The following is a 21,410-nucleotide window of genomic DNA, read 5'->3' on the forward strand; positions in this document are numbered from 1 at the left end:
CCCATGAACGAATCTGAACTGAGATGTCACACCTGATGGTGACTTGGTACACCTACCTTGCCATTACCCAAAGATGCAATGGCCTAGTGAACAAAAAAAAAGTTAATTTTTCTCTTGTCTGGCAGTGTGAAAGGTGCAGGTCAGTGATGCCTCTCTGCTCCTCATGATCACCTGGGGCTTAAGCTCCTTCCAGATCATTGCCCCTTAAGCATTGCTCCTGAGCGTCATTTTCAAAAATGGAGCCGTCCTATTAGAGGCCTGTGTCATCTCTGGTGCCCAGAGCATCAAAGGCCTCAGTTCATTCACCCCAGTCAAGACTCAGAGCAGAAGCAAAAACTCTTCTAGGTATTCCAACCAGATGCCAAATGATTTAATTCAGGGATTTAGGCACCTAATGCAATCACTGGGAGGGCTGGTGAAGCGGAGGGGCTCAGTTGGAGAAAATACCACCAAAGCTGCAGTCTGGGGAGCAGGCACCAGTGTTGCTGGGGCTGCCACTCAACTCCCCCACTGCTGGGAAAGGGGACCCAGGGACAATGTTGCACAGAAACACCAAGTCCCCATCCCTGGGCTTGTCCATAGAAAATAAACAAAAGGACAGGGACGTAAGTTCTGCCTGATGTCCATGCTCACCAGCTCACACACCTGTTTCTAATGAGGCCATCTTAATTGGCATCCAAAGCCCTGGGAATAAGGGGTTCTGGAAAATGGAATTTCAGCCTTCCTGCCTCTACAATGCGGGGAGGCTCTCTGGAGGAGGGGAGGAGGGGGAGAGCAGGGATGGGGGAGGAAGTGGGGAATGAGGGAGTTGACTCACTGTGTCTGTCCTCCACCCTGAGACACAGAGAAACTAGACAAACTGGCCCTTGCTCCATATTTTGCCCCAGCAGAGTCACCTCATCGGTCTTTCCTGTTTCCTACTCTAGGGCCCAGCTAAGAGGAATGCTCCCCATATCTGCCTGGGTCCTTGGCAGCCCCTCATCACAATGACCAGTTTGTGGCCCAAATATAGTTCCCTTAATCTCTGTAGCTCAGTCAAAACATGAAAGAGCTGCTAAAACAAAACAAAACAAAAAACAAGAACAGCTTTACTAAGGGAAGGCAAGAATGACATTTTTAAAAGGGATCAAAACCTAAAAAGAGACAAGTCTATATTTCCCAGAATTCCTGTCTAAATCAATATGGCAATTCCATGTTATTACTTATAGTCATCTAAATGCATATTATTCTTGCACACTATGTGTTCTTTTATCTCACCACATTCCTGGGAACTGGACTTTCCTCCCATTGTACAAATGAGAAAAACAGGTCCAAAGAAGTTGAGGGACCAGCCAAGGCCACCCTGCTGGTCTGTTTCTTGTCAAGATCTGAATGTCCTCTATCTCAGGGTCACCAGGCCCAGGCCCACAATTCCGTCTGACCTGGTCCCCGGGCGACAGGGCCTCCCTGATTGCCATGCCCCATACTTCACTTCACTTGAAGTTCCTGGCCCTCCACCCCCACTAGGCATGAGCTGGGGTTACTGTCTTGACCATACCAACAGCAGAGCTAACTGTGGGTCAGAAGTGTTTCTCCACCAAGAACAGAGAAGGGAACAGACGCACAGGCTTTGCCCCTGAGAAGCTGATGAGAGGTCAGGGACCCGGCTCAAGTGCCAGCATGCCGGAGCAGTCAATGGCCTCCAGCTTTGACAAGATGCAGAAAGGTGCCTGACAGCGTCCTGAAAGAGTAGATGGATGGAGGCTTGGAGCCCTGCAGACTGTGAGGCCTCATGAAGAGTTGAGACTCACAAGGCCCGAGGGTTAGTCGTGAGTCCGAGGGGAAGAGCTTCTGCAACACAGGACTTTGTAGGACCACAGGCAAGACCTTCAAACTCTCTAGGCCTCATCTTGCCAGCTGTAAAGCGGAGATTGTGATAGAAGCTTCCTCAGAATTGTAGCAAGGAGTCAAGTAGGCCATTGGCACAAAGATAACAGCTAATGCTATATGATGGGATCCATGTGCTGTGCACTTTTCTAAGCTCATTTTATGGATTAACTTTCTTTTTTTTTTCCAGGAAAAAAGGACATTTTTATGTCCATAAATACTTCTGCTCTCACTCACACACCGACCCCACTCGGACGCGGACAGATGGATGGGCAGAGGGGAGGCGCCCACGGGAGGCCCCAGCAGAGGCTGGCAACTGAAGGAGATGCATTGAGGAACTCCAGGGCAGGGCCTCCCTTGGCCAGGAGCCCTGGAGGCCCCAGCTGTGACACCCAGCTCTGCCACAACCTCTGGGCCAGCAGCCACAGCCTCCACAGCCCCTCAGGAGGCCTGACGGCAAAGGGGGCAGGTGGGTGGAGTGAAACCCCTATGAGGAGTGGGGACCGTGGGGGGCTCCCCCAACTGGGCCTCCTGAAATGGTGACCACAGGGCCACTGAGAAAGAAAAGCAAAGAGTCAAACCACACACCACAGAGTGCAAAGAGCTGGGGGAACAGGCTTCACCCTCCCCCAGTCATCCAGTTCCTATGGAGAAGGCCTGAGCTGGTTCCCGTACCAGCATGCCCCCAAGTTATGGCTGGGCCTTCCCATAAGGCATGAGACAAGTGGGGATGACCCCATCTCAGGCTGGGTCAGGGCTGGGCCTGAGGTCCTGGCCCCCGCCTGACAGCCACGCTTCCCGCCATGACCCCAGGTCCTTCTAGGGCCTTGCAGCTGCTCCCTGCTCCAGGCTCCCCACTGTGGTGAAGGTCCCCAGCAGTGCGAACTCAGGCCCAGCCTCCTGCTGGGTTCAGCTCTGCAGGGGAGGGGGACAACGAAGAAGGGGGACTACAGGGATGAGGGGAGAAGCCCTCATCCTCTCCAGGGGAGAGGCCCAGGGGATCTCGCCATGGGAACAAAGGGTATCCTAGGCCACCACAGCCTCCCACCCAGGCTAGATGGTGCCCAATCCTGCTGCCCCTTCCTCTCCCCGCCACCTCTCTGTTCTAGAGGCTCCCCCAGGTCTCGGGTGAGGGGATCTGGTCCACATCCAACATCTTGTTGTAGGTCTGGTTGCCCATGATGAAGAGAAGCTTGTAGCAAAACCTTCTTCTGGAGGTTGGAGTAGGACCTCGGTGATGGCTGAGGGGTGGACAATGGGGTTAAACGCCAGCACTTCTGTGACTGAGGGGGGCTGCAGCTTCACTTTCATGACTTTGGGGACAGCTGACTGGAAAACGATGTTGCAGATGGGATGGGGCGCAGTGCTCAGCATGGAAACCACCAACACCAGCACGTCTGAGTGCCCAGGCAGCCAGTCTCGGGCAAAGTGGAAGAGGACCTGGAAGCCATGCTGGTCATACACTGTCACTGGCAAGATGCTGCTGGGTTTGATGGACTCAGGGGCACAGTGATGCTGGCCAGCGAGAGCTCAGTCATCGTGGGCTGCTGCCAGAGGCCCAGGGGGCTCAGGGGAGGCAGCGTGGAAGAGGCCAGGGGCGCTGGAGCTGGGCGAGCTGCAGTTGCTTTTATTCTGCAGGTCCTGAAGTGTGAGTCAGGGGTGCTGGCTGCTACTTCTCCCACCACACTTGCTGGGGCTCTGGGGGCAGTGACTACTGCAGGAGGGTCTTCCCCAGGAGATCCAGGTCGTCCAGACCACTGCTCGCTGGCAGGGGCATCTGTGCAGGGGGCTGGCTGTCCATGTTGGGGACCCGAGGCGGGGCTGGGGGTTCTGTGCCATCAGAGGACAGGAAGCTGTTCCATCCGGCACCGTCCAAGCTTGGTCCTGGAAGGGGTATGGGGTCGATTAGTCCCAGACATGTGAGCTCATCATCAAGCAGGGAAACTGAGGTGCTAGGCTGCTTGGGGCTGGCCAGGTCAGTAAAGCAGGTGGGCACGGCAGGGCAGGTGGTGCCCGTAGGAGGGAGATCCAGGCCAGAGAGGTCCAGCAGGGCCAAGGTGCTCCCAGGGAGGGAGCCAGCTGCCACATCGCCGTTCACCCCTCAGCAGCTGCTTGTACACGTTGTACTGGGTGAGGTTGTCCTTGGCCTGCAGGATCTCAGCTAAGACCTCGCCATTGTCTTCTGTGTCACTGGCCAGTCGGAAAAGTGCTGGCTGCGTCTGTTCACAGTACTGGTACAGCTCCTTCATGAGGTCCCCGCTGCTGCAGGCTGAGGCCCCGCCCTGGCTGTGGCTCATCACCATCTCGGTCAGCAGCTTCACATTGTTGTTGACCTCCTCAATGGCGCTCACCTGCTTTGAGATCTTCTCCATCTGCTTCTGGTCCCCCTGCACCATGTCCTTGATGAGTTTGTTGGCTGCTCGGAGGTCCTCGGGGTAGGAGCTCTTCAGCAAGTGGGCCAGCATCTTGGATTTCTCCTCCTCTTCGAAGATCACATTCTTGGGTCATGGAGGAGGAAGAGGAAAAGTGGCATCATCTGGTAGCTTCAGGTCAGACTTCACAATCCCCTGCTTCTTCAGCATCTGGTAGGCCTCTGCAATTTTCACTTCCTCGGGCAGGCTGACCATCCAGCTATAGAGGAGCTCCAAGATCTTGTTCTTCACCTTCTCCAACATCCGCAAGCCCAGGTACTTGGGAGACACGACCTTGATGAGCTCATAGAGAAAGCAGAACTTACCCACCTCGTCATGGAACCTTTTGCCACAGCTCTTCATGCATGCTTCCAGAAACGTCAGGGCTTGGATCGCCTCCCACTCCTGTGGTGGACTGGATCTTGTGAGCCAACAGCTGGGTGGCAAGTGGAGGCTCCTCAAAGTCCTCGTTGAGCTGCTTGCAGAAGCTGTTGATGCTGGTCCAATTCAGCTCCTTGTTCAGGGCGTTGATGGCTCTGTTGATTCGCGCATCCAGAGTCTCCGGCTCCATCGCGGGCTCCATCGGCCATGGGCCTGGATTAACTTTCTTAATCTGCACAACAACCTCAAGAGAGGGGTACTCTGGCTTTTTCACAGAAGAAGAAACTGAGGCATTAAAGTCAAGTAACCAGCTTTCCCAGCTAGACAGGGGGAAAGCTAGGATTGGACCCAGATAGTCTGGCCATGGAGCCTGGGTTTATAATCACCAATGACTACAAAAGCAATGATGATATATGAACCAGACAGAATGTCTGGAAACTTGGCTAATACACAGACAAGGCAGAGGGTGTTCTGAGAAAAACTGGAGAAGCTGCAACGAGACTGGGTTGAAGAGACACTGAGGTCCAGGGCTCAGGTCTGGTGACCCTGTAGCAGAGATGTCATGAAAGGCTCATTGGCACTACCTTGAAGAAGGCCTGGAATCCCAATCCTGGGACCAGCTAGAGTGCGAACTGCTTGTTAGATCTAAGAATAGGATAAGACTGCAACAAAAGCAGAGCTTTGAGGAGATTCAAGAGGAAGCTAGCTACAGGCTATTTTGGGGAGGGGAGGGGGTACTGGAGGCACAGCTGCATGGGGCTTGTCCCGTGGAAGGAAGCCTTCTTGAGGCCCAGCTAGCAGACTCCCTTCTATCATAAGTCATCCCTCCCAAGAGAAGCCCAGGCCTCCTCACTCTTCTGTAACTCTCACTGGAGCCTGGGACTCTCACTGGTGGTAGGGGTCTCTGGACGTGGTTACCTTTGAGCTGTAGGAATTGCTGGCAGGAGAGAGAGGAAGAGCCACTTACAACTGTCCCTTAAATGAAAGAGCAGCACAAAGAGAGGCTCCTTCCAATAAGCATGGTGTAGGCATATGAGGGGGTCGGACCAAGGCCCAGGCCCAAATCTGGGTATATGAGAGCAAGCATTCTAAGAATTACAGCGTATAGAGGGCGGGGGCATTGGCTGGTAGAAGACACTCAGAGTTGCTGATTATAAACACAGGTAGATTTTTTTTTTCCTGAACTAATGACTTATGTCATCTTCAAAATGCTGTGACATCTGCTTCCAGAACTAATGACTTATGTCATCTTCAAAATGCTGTGTCATCTGCTTCCAGAATGTGCTTACTCTCCTGACTGAGATATTGTTCTCTGGCCCTAGAAAACCAAGCCTGGAAGGTCAGTTCATGATAGCCAAGAAGTATATGCCTTCTCCTCCCTGTGCTAGAGTTGGACTTTCCCCTAAATCATGCTGTGTAGACTCCAGACTCTCTCAGGTTGGGTCCTCCTACGCCAAAAGCCTGGAAACCTCCTCTCTGGGAGAAAAGGCTGTAGGCATCAGGGTGCCAACAGCACATCCATGGGGTGGTAGCAGTCTGTCACAGCCTGCGTCTGTCACCAACGCAATCCATGGTCACCGAGTGTGGCAGCCATACAGGGTTCCCATGGCAGAGGCTGGGTGGGGCAGGCACTCCAGGGTGACAAGCTGACCACTTCCCCCAGGACAACTGAAGGCTCCACTCTGTCTCCCCAGATGGCTCCACTCAGTCTGTGGAGAACTGAACTCTTCTGCCTTTCTGACTCTTGAGGAAATGGCAGCTTTCAGGACCTTCTCTGGAGAGAGAAAGATCCAGTCTAGGCATGAGAATTGACCCTGCTGTGTGAGTATGTTATCTGTCCTGTTCCATTCGCTTTAGGCCACAGACCATGGTTGGTTAATGAACAGCTAGCTTGCCACTCCAGGATGTCACCACCCCCAGGTTTCAGGCTCCAGCGGACTCTCCTTGAGGCCGTGAGAAGGGGCTTGGTGTCCTAACTATCACTCCTCACTACCAAAATGCTGGCTGGGGTGGGGGAGAGAGGGATTTTCATCTTTTCATCTGTTTCATTCACTTCAGAGTGGTTTTTTTTTTAAAGATTTTATTATTTATTTATTTATTTGAGAATGAGAGAGCAAGGGGAGGGGCAGAGGGCGAAGGAGAGAATCTCAGACAGACTCATTGATAAGCAACGAGCCCAAGGCAGGGCTCAATCTCAGGACCCTGAGATCATGACCTGAGCTAAAATCAAGAGATGAATGCCCAACTGACTGAGCCACCCAAGAGCCCCTGTTTCCTTCCCTCCTGAAAACTTGGAAGAGTGCCTAGTGCATGGTAGAGGCACAGCAAATAATTCTGGGTTGCATGAATATTGATAAAAAGTTGAAGTCTTCCAGGAGACTTCATGGTTATGAATCTTTAGACATTAAAGTAACACTGAAATATATAAATCAAAAGCTATTAGAAATATGACATGACAGGATGATAAATGTAGGTAAATGTCCTACATGGGAGAGTTAACACAAATCCTCCTAACGAAACTGACTAGTTGTGTAGACAAAATATAAATGAGGATAAAGAACATCTGAAAAATGAAAATCACAAGCCTAATCTAATAAATATGCCTGTGGAACATTTATAAGAAGTGAGCAGACACTTTTTTACTGAGAGATAATCTCAGTAAATTTCCCAAAAGTGGGACATATTAATATTGGCTCCTACCCTTTTTTGCATAAGCTAGGAAAACCATCAAACAAAGACTAGAAATACATAAAAAGAAAATGAGTCCATCCCTATATATCTATATTGCTATAGATGCAAAAAATACCAAGGAATAAACCATAAGGAAATAAAATCCAGTAACATATGTAAATCTAAAAAAAAAAAAAACTATAAAAGTACTAGAAGAAATACAGTAAAATGTGATTTCAGTTCTGCAGTAGAGGAGTTTCTAAGGTTGATAAAAAGCTAAGAAGCCAATTCTCATTCTAAACTGAGCTGGCAGAAAACCCAGTCCTTGGAAGAGAGAATGGGACCACAAGAAGAGGCTAAAGCCAGGGATATGGCATCAAAAGTTAACAGTTGGGAAATGAGATGGGGCTAGCCATAGGACAGGAAGAAGTCTGGGGAGTGGTTTAAAGGCCTGGCAAAACCCAGCTCCCACCCCATCTGCAACAAAGGAACTACAAGGACTATCTAGGATCACTATCACTTCTTGGGAATTTGTACCCCCTGTATGATATCCCTGTAGTTTGTGTTAAACCCCTGCTGTTTCTCAGTGACTAACTAAATGTTCACAGCTATAAAGCTCTTTAACAAAGATACGTTTGTTTCAGGACAGAAGGGACATTGAGGAAGAAGAACCAGTTCAGGGAGAGAAGAGGGTGATGGCTATCACAGAGACAAGTAGAAAACTTCCGTGCAGGCAGTCAGTATTTATTGGGGACCTGCTGCCTCACAGGCCCGTGCTAGTTGCTGATGGAGATACAGAAGCACGCAAGCCTTTGGCCTTGAGGAACCCTTGATCCCACCAAGTTATGTGAGATAAACACATTTCAGGGGTTAAACAGAAGGACAGAGCAGGAAACACAAACGGCCAAATAAAAAGACCTAGAGAATAAGCTGGGTTCAGAGGTTCACAGGCATCAGGTGGGAAGGGTCCAGAGCTGGCAGCGACGATGACCCCTCAGATCTGGCATGTCTCAGGCCACATGTTGGCTGATGGGCTTCTTACAGACCCAGTTATAGGGGGTGTCACAGCGAATGTCATTCCACTTCTGCTCAATATGAACACAGTCTTCAGTCTGCCCATCCCAGGACCGCCAGTTGTCTGGCTGGTATCTGCCCCAAAACCTGGAAACAAGAGGGCTTTATTCTGCCGGATGAAGAAAGTGTCCCTTCCCCCCACTATGGCATAAGGAGCTGAAGCACCATGAGTCCCTTATCTCCTGGAGGAGAGCTGGGCTCAAGGGTGCCCTAAGTGTGGCTCTGCTGACTGTCTTTATTTACTGAGGATCAAGGGACAGGAAGGGTGTCTGATGCTATAAACCCCCACCCCATAATTCACATTCAGAGACCTTCTAATGAAGGCAGGGCCTAAAAAGGGTATAGGACAGGCAAAAAACAGGGGTGCCTGGGTGGTTCAGATGGTTAAGTGTCTGCCTTCTGCTCAGGTCATGATCTCTGGGTCCCAGGTTCCAGCCCTGCATTGGGCTCCATGCTTCTCCCTCTCCCTCTGTCCCTCCACTCTAATGTGTTCTCTCTCTCTTTCTCTCTCTCTCTCTCAAATGAATAAATAAAATCTTAAAAAGTATAGGCAAAAAAAAAAAAAAAAAACAACGAAGAACAATAGCACAGGAAGACCCACTCGTAGTCTCCCTGCCAACATCAGGACATATCCTGCTCTGATAGGTCCTGTAGAGGGGCCTACACAAGGACCACAACATGCCCACACACATCACACACATCATTTGTACACACCTATCACACATACATCACATACACAATTGTACATCCACTCTATACACACACCACTTCCACATCATACACGTATATCACACACACAACACTAGCACTCACCAGGCAGGAATCCACACACAAGACAAGGACAAAGAGTCTCTCCAGCCAGGCCTGCCCTGTGTTCCTGGGATAGCACCAGACAGTGCCGGCTGGACTCACGCTCTGCTCTGGGCGGCATTGAATGGTGTCCCATCCACCCAGCGCCAGGAGCCCTCCTTGCCGCTGTCAGTGAGGCCAATCCAGTGGTGAGAGGTACTCGTGAACTTTACCAGAAATGCCTGTAGAGAAAAGGAAGTGTTGTTGGAGCCTGTGTGAGGAGATGGTTCTCCCAGCCATGTGGAAAAGGAGGCTAGGCTGTCCTCTCCCTGGTCCTGGGTCATAAAGCCCACTCCTCTGTGCCTTCATGGTTCGTCCAGGATTGAGGGCAGGTCCACGGTCCCCTCAGAGAAAGCCCAGCTTCTCCCATGTTGACTTGATGAATGTGGCTTCACTGAGATGAAGACAGCCTGGCCATAGTTTATTAAAGAGATGTATTTTATTTTTAAAAAATTTAAAAAGCATGTCTTTTGACAGACATACAAGACCAGTCTCAGGAGAACCACAAAGAATGAGCAGTTCCATGAGTTGAAATGGACCAAACCCATTATGGTCCTTTGACAATAACCCTGGTAAATTCTGGTAAGGACCTTCAGCAGATGGGCCACTGGGGTCTATAGTGCCTTTGGCGGTCCTCAGATTTCTACGTCTGGCTTTCCCGAGAAAGGGAAAGCCTTTGTGGGCCTTCCACGGCCCTTGGATTCACTGATGTTAATATGAGGATTGACAACTAGAGTAGCAGCTAAAGGGAAAGTGAGGGGTTGGGGAGGGAAGTTATACTCCCAATACTTTAAGGGCAGTCACCCAGTGCTAACCTCCCATTGCCCTTCCTCACTGCTGACAGCTGTGGGCCTCTGGGTGTCTCCCTCATTTGTGGAGGACATCATCAAGGTCTGCTTCTACCTGCAGAGCAAGATGCTTATGGGAACTCAAACATCTGTTCCCTGACTGACCTAAGAGACCAAAGGCCTCTGCCCTGTCCCGCTGCAAGAGGAGGAAGGCCAAGGCGCCAAAGTCTGGGTGGTCCTGGGTGTGGGCAGAGGTCTCGGTCCTGGTCCTGGGTCCATATCCCATGCCAAGCCCATGAACATCACCCCAAGGCTGCACTCTGACCTGCTCCTCCTCAGAAGTCACCGAGGCCAGGTGGGCTCCCTGGGACACACAGAACTGCTCAGCCTCATGCCAGGACTTCTTGACGTAAGAAAAGTAATACACACTCCCGCCGTAGACATGCCAGCCCTGCAGGATCAGCTGAAGAAGTTGATCTGGAGCAAAGGTTGGGGACGAGAGAGAACCAGGGGCTGGTTGCAGATGCCCAAGGGCTGCCCTTCCTGACCTCTCCTGGGACAGGCCACCAAGGGTTGCAAGCCCATGCCACACTCAATGCTCAGTACTCCAGGGGCAAGGCCTGGGAGGCTGTACCCCCAGCCTGAAACTCAGTTCACCAGGAAGCCACTCAGGACACCTGGGTGTATCCCTCTAGGGACCCTCAGAGAGTTTTGCTACCCAGACGAGCCTTTCTTTCCAGACTCCTGCTTTCTGGCTCCACGACCCTCTCTTGCCACTCACGGCTCCCACCGGACAGTCTGCTGACCTTGGTTCCCACCATCTCCCTGAGAGACTTTGCAGCCATCCCACAGTACAACTCACTTCCTCCCCTCCATCTCCTTTGACGTCAGCTGCTGTCCACACCCAGGACCATCCTTGGGACCTGATCTACCTGACCTTCCCATTTCAAGCTCTAAAATCTCATTCTGTGAGGACAAGCCTCTGGTGCTCTCAGATCTCCCATTCCTTCCCACAATCACACCCTGCTTTTTAATATCATCTGCACCACAGCTGTTTGAAATGGTGCCACAATAGACTTGCTTATTCATTCATTCATTCTTTTGTTCAACATCTACATCTCAATGGTGTTTGACTTCTGTGAACCAGGGACTATTAGACAAAGATCAGTAAGACATGATCCACACCCTCAGGGAGCTTACAGTCTAGCAAATGAGACAGAGGTGTAAGAAAGGCATTGAAAAACTTTCATGGAAGGCCATGCACATGTTAGAACAGAGCCATAAAAAGAGGGGGTGGTCTCTGTCACCTGGGCTGCACGTGGCTCTCAGGAAGGACACTCCAGGTGAGCTGTCACTTGAGCTAAGTCTTAAAACACTGAGAAAGAGTTTGCCAGGTGGTCTGTGCCAAGGAGAGCATCCCAGGCAGGAGGAAAAATTAGACACCAAAAGGCTGAAGGTGTGAAACAGCATGGCATGGCCTGACCTGTCCAAGCACTTGGGATGGTCAGCGCATAAGGCAGGGGAGACACACTTGGACAGCTTCACCAGCACTCTTATCATCCATCTCATGTGCAGGAATCTGGAGGTTTTTTTCCTCTCTGAACATTGGGGAGCCCTGAAAGGTTTTAGGAAGTATAGTAGTGTGCTCCAGATTTGCACTGTGCTAATAGCAACCTGGTGATGGTGTGGGGACTGAGGGAGAAGAAGGTGATCCTAACCAGGCCAGAGACACCAATCAGAATATCATTGCAAATATCTCAGTAACGATGCTGAGCATGGAAGCCAGTGGTTTTCAGAATGTGGTCCCAGATTATCAGCATCACCTGGGAATTAAATAGAAATGCACATTCTCAAACCCATTCCAGACTGGCTGAATCTGAAACTGTGTCTTAACAGTTGGTGTTTTAACAAACCCTCCAGGTGATCCTGCTGCGTTCCAAAGCTGAAGAACCAGTAGTCTAAACTGAGGATTGGCAAACTGCAACCTGCAACCAGCAAGCAACCTCTTTTTATAAGTAAAGTTTTATTGGAACACAGTCAACACCCTTCAGTTTACATCCATCTTTGGCTGCTTTATTGCTACAGCAGGAGAGATGCTGCAACAGAGGCTGTTTACCCAGAAGCCCAAAATATCTACTATTTGGCTCTTTAAGAAAAAGTTAAGCTAATGGCTCTCAGTCCTGACTGCCCATTAGAACCACCTAGGAAGCTTTTTAAAAAATTCTATGTCCACACTGCATCCCAGACCCTCCTCACTGCCCCCCCCGAAAAAAGCCATAGTTCTGGAGGTGGGTCCCAGTCATCAGTATAAGTAAAGCTCCTAGGGTGAGCCCAATGTGACAGACAGCAAAGAAACACGGGTCTCTGCTAAAGCAGTAGGTGGACATGGGAAGGCACTAGGAGGACAGCAGGGGCCACTGCAGAGGCATTAAGAAGGTCAGACATCCAGGCTTCTGACAGACCCACACCAGGAGTCTCATTTTTTTTTTTTTTAAGATTTTATTTATTTATTTAGAGAGAGAAGACAGGAGCAAGGGGGAGGGAAAGAGGGAGAGGGAGAAGCAAACTCGCTGCTGAGCAGGGAACCCAATGCAGGACCCTGAGACCATGACCTGAGCCAAAGGCAGACGCTTAACCAACTGAGCAAACCGCCCCCCTCTCACCCTTAGCACCCTTAGCAAGAGACCTCCTCTACCTAGGAAGAGACAGCTCCCTCAGTCTCCTGTTCCCGCATCTGCAAACCTGGGTGAACACCTACTGCCCCACCTCACCCTCTCAGCCTCAGAAGTTCAAGTACTTATCTTCCCAGCCTTTCAAGGTCAGTCCCCCAGCGGCTCATTTCATTCTGCTTCTCTGTCTCTCTCTCCTCCCACCACCTCCCTCTTCACTGGTTCCTTTCTCCCACCCTCAGATCAAGCCTATTCTCTTAATCTAGAAAAACCCTCTTGAGGGTGCCGGGGTGGCTCAGTGGGTTGAGCCGCTGCCTTCGGCTCAACTGCATCAGGCTCTCTGCTCAGCAGGGAGCCTGCTTCCTCCTCTCTCTCTCTCTCTGCCTGCCTCTCTGCCTACTTGTGATCTTTCTCTGTCTCTGATCTTTCTCTTTTTCTTTAAAAAAAGAAAAAGAAAAACCCTCTTGAGGAAGTTCACCAAAATGTGAGCTGTGGGCTCATAGAGAAAATGTAGAGGGGTGCGGGGGTGGCTGTCGGTTAAGTGCCCAACTCTTGGCTTAGGTTCAGGTCATGATCTCAGGGCCGTGGGATGGAGCCCCATGTCAGGCTCTGTGCTCAGGGCAATCTGCTTGGGATTCTCTCTCCCCGTTCCTCTGCCCCTCTCCCTGCTCGTGCTTTTTCTCTCCCTCCCTCTCTCTCTCTCTCAGATAAATTAATACATCTTTTCAAAACTGTAGAAATATTCATGGAAATACAAGTGGTTATTTTCTCATAATTTTCTTTTTCAATATCTGCACATTGTCTATAATCAATATGGACGTTTTATAATGTAACTACCAGTGACACGCGTTTTTTAATCCCTCCCTCCACCATGCCATCCCCCCACCTCAGCCTCATTGTTCTCCTTCACTCCTCAGCCAAGGTCCTTGAATGGCTTGTGCACCTGATCTCTCCTTCACATCCTACCAAGGGTGGTCTGGCCTCCAGGCCACACACTACTCTCCACTGGAACTTCATTCCCAGTGACTTATAAATTGCCCAGAGTCAGTGGGTGCTTATTGGTTATTTTATGTGACCTCTTAGGGACTCACCAGAACTAGCCACTTCCTTCTTGAAATTCCCTCCTTCCTGACTTCCCTAGCTGCCTATCTCCTAGTTCTCCTTCTGCCTCTAAGACTGCCGTCCCTAGTAGTCTTCTTCAAAAACACCTCTTTCCCCTCTTGCCACCTGAAAGTTGACTTCCTGTTTCTGCCCTCAGCTTCCTTCCCACGAAGCATTTTATCTCATACAAACCTCCCGCCACCCCACTCTCACCACCACAACCTGAACCCAATGTACCCAGGGCTCCCACAGCTGTGTCTGGAGCCAGGGCCTATCCCCTACACTCCAGATGGCCTGCAGATGATAGCCCCCCAAGGCATCTCAGGCTCAGCCTGCCCAAATCTCACTGCTCTTCTCCCTTCTTTTATTCGCTCTCAGTATGGAGACCCATCTGATCAGCCTTCTTGAAGCCCTCCAATACACCCTCATCTCCCGAAGGATAAAACCCAAACTCAGAGGCCTTCCACATCCATGTGGTGTCTCTCCAGTTCTGCCTAGCTTCCTAGCATAGTGACTTTCAAAGTGCAATTATTAACCCATTCGTGGGAAGTATCAAGGTGTTTTTTTTTTTTTAAGAACAGATTATAAAATATCAGAGTACATTTGTGTGGTAAAACTTTTGGCTTTTGAAGTGTGTGTGTGTGTGTGTGTGTGTGACACATAATTATACCAGGCCACAATATAAAATGAATTTCAGGTTTACATTCAAAACAGTTTGAAAGCTACCATATGGTCCCTGCCCATTAGCCTCTCAGCCTGTACCTCATCACCTGCCCTCTTGGCCATAGCCCAGTCAGACAGAACTGCCTGAAGTTTCCTGAGCCTCATGACTTCACATCTTCATGCCTACGAACCTGCCATCCTCGTGCCCTACTTGTTTGGTAAACACCTACTAGTCCTTTAGGACTCAGTTCAAGGGCCCTCTTCTCTACAGAGCATCTTTTGATCCTTTCTCCTCCAGAATGTTCCTCTCCCACTCAGAAGATCCCTTTTATATACCAGAGGACACTGACCTCAGCAAGTCCTTCTCTCCCTTCTTTTTGTTCCTCTCCACCCCAGTTCCTAGATCTCCCTCTCACATAGCACCTCTTACACCTCCCCACCCGCCTTCCACATATCGTTCGTTCTCATGTGTTGTTTTGTCACTCTGACCAGATGACAAGCCACTTAAGAGCAGGACAGCTGCCTTATGTCACCTCCACCGCTGCCTAGGCACATCAAGCCTACTTGGGGGGCTTCAGCCCTTCTCCAGCTCTCACCCTCCTTCCCAGGGGGATGCATGTTGTAGTAAGCAAAAGGCAGGGGCATCTGGGTGTCTCAACTCAGTTAAGCGTCTGCCTTCGGCTCAGGTCATGATCCTGGGGGCCTGGGATCGAGTCCCGCATCAGGCTCCCTGTCAATGGGGAGCCTGCTTATCCCTCTGCTTGCCCCTCCTCCTGCTTGTGGTCCCTCTCAATCCCTCTCTCTCTCCCTGTCAAATAAATAAATTAAATCTTTTTAAAAAATGTTTTAAAGTAAGCAAAAGGCTGAAGGGACAGAAGACTCTGCCCATCCAGAAGACTGTACCTCCCAGGCCAAGCTCTCCCATCCCACTTACTCTGGGTCCTCTGTAGCTGCTCCTGGGAGCCAAGGGCCACACGGACTGCCTCCAGGCGGCTCTGCTCCTCCTGGATTTTCGTAGTTAGTGTTTTGGTGTTCTCTAAATCCACTTTTAACTGCCGGATATCAGCGCTGGCCTTCTGCAGACTGCTCTCCAGCCTCTGGATCTTGGAACCTAAGGCTGCAGTAGTCTTCATCCCTTGTTTTAGGGTCTGTATCTCTCTGCTGGCATTTTTCAAATACACACCTAGTACCTCAATCTTGGGATCTAGGGCACTGGTATTTTCAAGCTCTGTTTTTAATAACTGGATCTGAGCATCTGTCTGCTTTAGACTGTTGCTGGTTACTTGGGTCTGGGCAGTAACAGTTTCCAAATCTCTTTTTAACAAGCGAATCTCATCACCAGCCCATTTGGAATGACCTTTTAGTAACTGGATCTCAGCGCTGGTGTTGTCTAAACCGCCTCTTAGAAAAGTCTGCATCTGGGAGTTTAAAGCACTGGCATTTTGTAGGCTTCCTTTGACCCTCTGGAGCTCAGCACTGGCTCCTTCCAAACTGCTTCTTAAAACCTGACTCTGGGCCCTTAACTCCTGGACACCAGCCAGTTGGCTGCTCAGAACTTGGATCTGAGCATTAGCATTCTTTAGACTGCTGTTCGCCCACTGGGCCTGGGCATTTGCCATTTTCAGCCCTGCTTTCAATATTGCAATTTCAGCATTGGCATTTCCTAAGCCTCTGCTCAGCATGTGGAGCCCGAGGCTGGCGTTTTCTAAACTGCTTTTTAAGAAACTGTGAGTCTGGGAATTCGAAGCATTTGCCTTTTCCAGATCTCCTTTCAGCTTCCGGAGATCCACACCGGCCCCCTCCACGGAGCTCCTCAACATCTGGGTTTGGAAACTCAAGGTACTGGCGTCCTCTAGAACGTCCTTTACCCTCTGAATGTCAGCACTGGCATTTTCCAGGTGACCACGGAGCACCTGGATCTGAGAACTGACACTGTCCACTCTGCAAGACAACATCTGGATCTCTGTGCCCCAGGTGCTGGAATTCTCTTCATGGCTTTTAAACATCTGGATCTTCTCTTGCAACCATGCCACCCAGTCAGATTGGTGGGGATCTGGAGGGAAGAAATTGACAAGGCAGCCACAGAGGCCCATTACATAGGCAAGCATTCATAATATGGACCAACCATAGTGTTCTCATGCTTCTAAGGGGTATGTCTAAAGCGCAGCCCTGGGTGCTCCTCAAGGAGGAGCACTCCTCCTGCTCACCAGAGCCCTGGGGATGGGCCACCTCAGACTGTGGGCCAAAAAATAAGATAAAGGTGTACTTAGCTGTGCCCCATGAACTGAGCAATGAAAGGACTGAAATACTTGCCTACTATAAACTAGCTACCACTAAGAGTCGTGCTGGTCAGACTTGGATTATTTTGCCCTTGTAATTGAACTTGAAGGTAACTGATGAAATCATTGAAAGCTGCTGAAGTTTAACTCCACTGATATTTCACCATTAAATGGTGAAATTGACAAAGAAACTAGGTGTGCATAAAGCCGGCGTTTAGTCTTCCACTCACTGTATTTGTACACCAAGCACGAAGCCTCTTGATTCAACTCCTAAAAACGGAATAGACGGCAAACATAGTTCTCGGATCACAAATTCCAGAAACTAAACAAAACAGGTACCTGTAGAGGAGGCCCTCTGTTCAGTCCACACATGGGGCTATGGTGGAGGCCCTCCAGGTGATACTAGATCCTGGAGTGGAAAAGGCCTTTTGAAGGGCTGGCACACCCAGTGTTACGCAGAGCAGAATGTTTCCCACAGAACATTGTGAGGATATGGAAGAGCTGAGTGAAAGCCCCGGGTCATCGCAGTCTTTCAGAGAACTCACAGCCCCTTTCAATCTGCATGATCGTTCCCACCAACCCCTCCTGCAGCTGGTCCTACAGCACCTTTTGCTCACCTCACAAGCTAAGTCCTTACCTCAGACATTCATGGTCTAAGACTCTCGATGCCAGCCTTCTCTCAGGAATAGGGAGAAGAATCCAAGTAGGCAGGGACCCTTTTTGGGAGAATCCTGCCCTATTCCTCATGCCCTACCCAGGTCAATGTAGGAGGTCTCAGGCACTATGCTGAGAAAAGGCCAGGTGGGACTAGGTGGCCTTTGAAGATATGAGAAGTCCAGTCAAATATTCTGCCTTGTCAAGGTAGACAAATACATCAATGGAACAGAATAGAGAATCCAGAAATAGACCTACATATATAGTGATGATTGATTTTCTACAAAGACACAGAAGTAACTCATGATAATCTTTCAACAGATGATGCTGCAACAATTATATATCCACACACAAAATAAAAATTAACTTCATGCTTCACACTGTTAATATAAAGCTTAACTCAAAATTAATCATAGACTGAAATGTCAACCAAAAAGTGCAAAATTTCCAGGAGGAAACACAGGTAAGTGTCTTTGTGACCTTGGGATAGGTTTCCAATATGAAACCAATAGTACAATCCATAAAAGGAAAAAAAAATGATAAATTAGACTTTATTAAGATTTAAATCTTGTTAGGAGAATGAAAAGACAAGCCGTTAACTGAGAGGAAATATTTGCAAATTACATGCTGATAAAGGAGCAAAAAGAGTACATACCATAGGATCCTTTTCACATAAAACTCTAGAAAAAAACAACCAGTCTGTATTACTGCAAGTAGACAGGTGGATGCCTGGGGATGAAGAGAGGAGGGGCGAGAGAAGGATGTCGGAGGGCACAAGGACACTGTGGAGGAGGAGGATGAATATGCTCATTTTCTTGACACTAGTGATGGTTTCACGGGTATACACATAAGTCAAAATTTATCAGAGTGTACACTTTAAAGATTGTACCTTATTATGTGTCAACTGCACCTTAATAAAGCTGTTTGGTTTGTTTGTTTTTTAATAAAAAGATCATATCATATCTTCTTGTGAGAAAACTGGAATCCGTTCAGAGGCATAGGAGGCATCAAAAGAGAGGCTCCTCCTAGGGTCTGGGCATCTGAATGCCCCAGCTCCCCCACTCCACCCCACCTCCCTGTGGCTACTCACTGTAGGGTTCCACAAGTAACTGTCCAGTTGTGTTGTCATATCCAGGAATCATGGTTGGAAACTGCTGGAAGGAGGAATAGGGCTCCAGTGGAGGTCTTGGCTTCTGTAGAACTGAGACACCCATTCCTGGGTCAGCATACTCTGTGCACTAAGGCTGGGAGAACAGGCTGCCCCACCCTCGGTCAGGGTTCTAGAAGGAGGGAGATGCCCCCCACTTCAGACTTCCCTTCATGGGCCTCAGCTCTTGGGAGTCTCCCCTTGGACGGGGGCCTTGGTTGAGTCTCAGATAAGATCTGGTTCAAGCCTGGGGCAAGAGGTAGAACAACTCTTCTGGAAGCAGAGGGTAGGCAGCTAGCCTCTGTGGGACCTTTATACAGGAAGACAGAGAGAGTCAGTGGCGTTCAGGTCACGTAGGAGCTTACCCACAATAAAGAGAGCCACCAGAGAGAAGACAAGAGTCACAGCCATAACTGCCAGGATGGTCTGAACAAGCCTTGGCCTCCTGGGTGCTTCAGGAGCTGCTGCCACAGAGTCCAGCCCTGCAAGGGAGAAGCCAGTGTACAGGAGGTGTGTGCTATACAGGCTGGATGAGGCCGGCCCCGGGCTCAGTCTCCTGGACTATCTGAGGGGTATGAGAACACTGGCCATGCTTAGCATGGAGATGGGAAATAAAGCACTTGGAAGTGTTCACCTGCACTAACTGGTGGTGTGGTAGCAACTCAAAGGCAAAGAGAAGACCACAGAACCTGAAGGAGGGGTGCAGGGCATGGACCCCAGCATGGAGGAGGGCAGCAAACATGTAGTTTGCGTGAAAGAAGAAAGGAGGGAGATGGGAAGGGACAAGGCAGGAACCTGACCTCTGGGTCCCAGGGCCAGGCTTGCTCTTGAACCCTGACCAGAGCAGGACTCACAGCCCTTTTGGACCACTGCCTCTCCCACGGGACTGACTGTCAGTGCTGGAGTTCTCCTCTGCTGGGGTCAGAAAGCCCTGCCTGGGTCTCCTAAGAAGAGCTACACCTATTGAGTCTGGGGGTGTGATTAGGGATGAACAGTGTACAGCAGAATCCGTTCTAAGGCAGAGAAACACCAGCCTAGAACCCCTGAGGCCTGGGGGGGGGGGGGCAACCCAACATGCAGAGAGGGGACCAGGAACCAGGTCCCTCCGAATTCAAAGGTCACCTTTCCCTTGTCAGTTGCCATCTCCAAGGGAAGGGGTCTGGGGAGGTCTCCTGCAGAGACTGGGGTGTGCCCCAGTCTCTCTGTCCTAACCTAACTCACCTTCAGCTCTTGCCTATTTATTCTGGATGCTGAGACAGGGAGAAGCCGAGCTCTGGCCTGCCAGGCAGGACTGACAAGAACGGCAAGGGCTGCGAGACCAGAGAGATGGGGTGATGCCTCAGTTTTCTCACCTCGGAGGCGCAGGAAGACCTTCTGGTTGTCTGTAAAGAAGTGGACCCCATCACCATTCATCTCTTCCTTTATCCTCCACCACTGCTCCCTGCCACAGGCCCCTTGCAGGCTGTGCACTGGGAAGTAAAGTTGAGTTCCTTGGGACTTATATGGCCCTGAGTAGGAACTCCCTCTCCTGCTGACTCTGCAGAAGCACCTCAGCAGGGTCCTGTCCTTCCAGGCTCCCAGGCGCCAGTCTGCCCTACCCTCTCCCTCTCTTCCCTGGCATCAGCACTGGCCCTCCCCTCAAGCCCCTGACCCCAACCTCCACTCTCCAGAAGAGTCCCCCCCAAAGCTAGCCTCCAGAGCCACTCTGGAGGGGGTCCCGGGGATCCTTCTCAGCTTTATAGAAAAACATCCTTGTGACCTGTGGCTGACCCTTAAACCTAGCCCCAGAGCCCCTCAAGTAACAGGAGGTCAGGTAAGGAGGGAGCTGGGTCAGTGTAGGAAGTATCTGGAAGGGCTCAGGTGACTCTTGACCACTTAGGACCACACAACTGGCAGGGAAAGGAAAGGGTCTGTGCTAGACTAAAAAGTGTATTTGGTCTTTGTCACAGTTCCTTGGAATTTCCTAAGTGACAGGACTACCTTTTATTATTCAACAAGGCCCTTTTGAGCATACCTGAGTTTATGATAATGAGGTGACTCAGGGTAGGCCTCTAGATCGTTTCAGGATGGGAGCAGATCCCAGAAAAACCAACCCCCCACCCAGGACTTCAGGTAGGAGAGGGGGCCTGGAGATGGGATTATGAGAAAGATTCAAGCAGTTTTCAAGGAGTTTCCTGGTTGCTGAATATATCCACCTGCCTGGAGAGTGTCACATCCCAACTGCATAGGAACAGAGTTTCTATTGCTCTGAACTCTTCTGGACTCTTGACCTCACCCTAGGTATTTCTTCCTCTGGCTGTTCATTTGTATCCTTTACTGTAAACTATAATAGAACGCATGGTGTGTTCCTGGGTTCTGTGAGTCATTCTAGTGAATTTTCAAAGCAGAGGGGGGTCATGGGAGCCCCCCGATTTGCAGTGGGCTGTGCAGAAATTGCCTGGAGACCCCACTTGCAGGCGGCATCTGAGGTAGAGGCCATCTTGTGGGATTGGAGCCCTTAACCTGTGCGGTCTGTGCTAACTCCAAAGTCATTGTTAGGACTAACTTCAAGTGTAGGATACCCAGTTGATGTCAGAGAATTGGTTGGTGTCAGAAAACAGCAAGAAGGATCCAACTTGATCCAATTTTGCACCTCTAGCTGATTTCATCCATGCTCCCTTGAGTTGATCAGGTTTGAGACTAACTGAACAGAAACTGACGGATACACCGATGTGCTGCTTTGCAGTGAGACCCTGTGACATCCCTGCTTTAGGGGGTTCCTGCTGTTTGTGAGCCCGGACTTAGAATACGGGAACTGAGGCATCCTGGTGGAGCCACGTGAGCCCAAAGTCCCCAGCCCCCAAGGGGGTAAACAGCTG

At 50.1% G+C, this 21,410-nt stretch overlaps 1 protein-coding gene and 1 pseudogene across 1 annotated transcript; both read right to left on the reverse strand.

Annotated features, from left to right (window-relative positions):
* Positions 1-714: 714 nt before the first annotated feature.
* LOC101678808 lies at positions 715-5,038 on the reverse strand (annotated as a pseudogene).
* Positions 5,039-8,056: 3,018 nt separating this feature from the next.
* Positions 8,057-20,040, reverse strand: CLEC4F (C-type lectin domain family 4 member F). Its single transcript, XM_004742148.3, has 7 exons — positions 19,905-20,040; positions 18,918-19,034; positions 18,496-18,606; positions 15,407-16,525; positions 10,365-10,516; positions 9,315-9,433; positions 8,057-8,489 (listed from the first exon to the last, which is right to left on the reverse strand). Exons 1-7 carry the CDS (start codon positions 19,963-19,965, stop codon positions 8,339-8,341), a joined length of 1,830 nt encoding a protein of 609 aa, XP_004742205.1. The 5' UTR covers positions 19,966-20,040; the 3' UTR covers positions 8,057-8,338.
* Between the last annotated feature and the right edge of the window lie 1,370 nt (positions 20,041-21,410).

This window comes from Mustela putorius, unplaced genomic scaffold, assembly GCF_011764305.1.
Source record: "Mustela putorius furo isolate JIRA1106 unplaced genomic scaffold, ASM1176430v1.1 tig00000281_pilon_pilon_pilon, whole genome shotgun sequence".
Classification (NCBI taxonomy): Eukaryota; Metazoa; Chordata; class Mammalia; order Carnivora; family Mustelidae; genus Mustela; species Mustela putorius.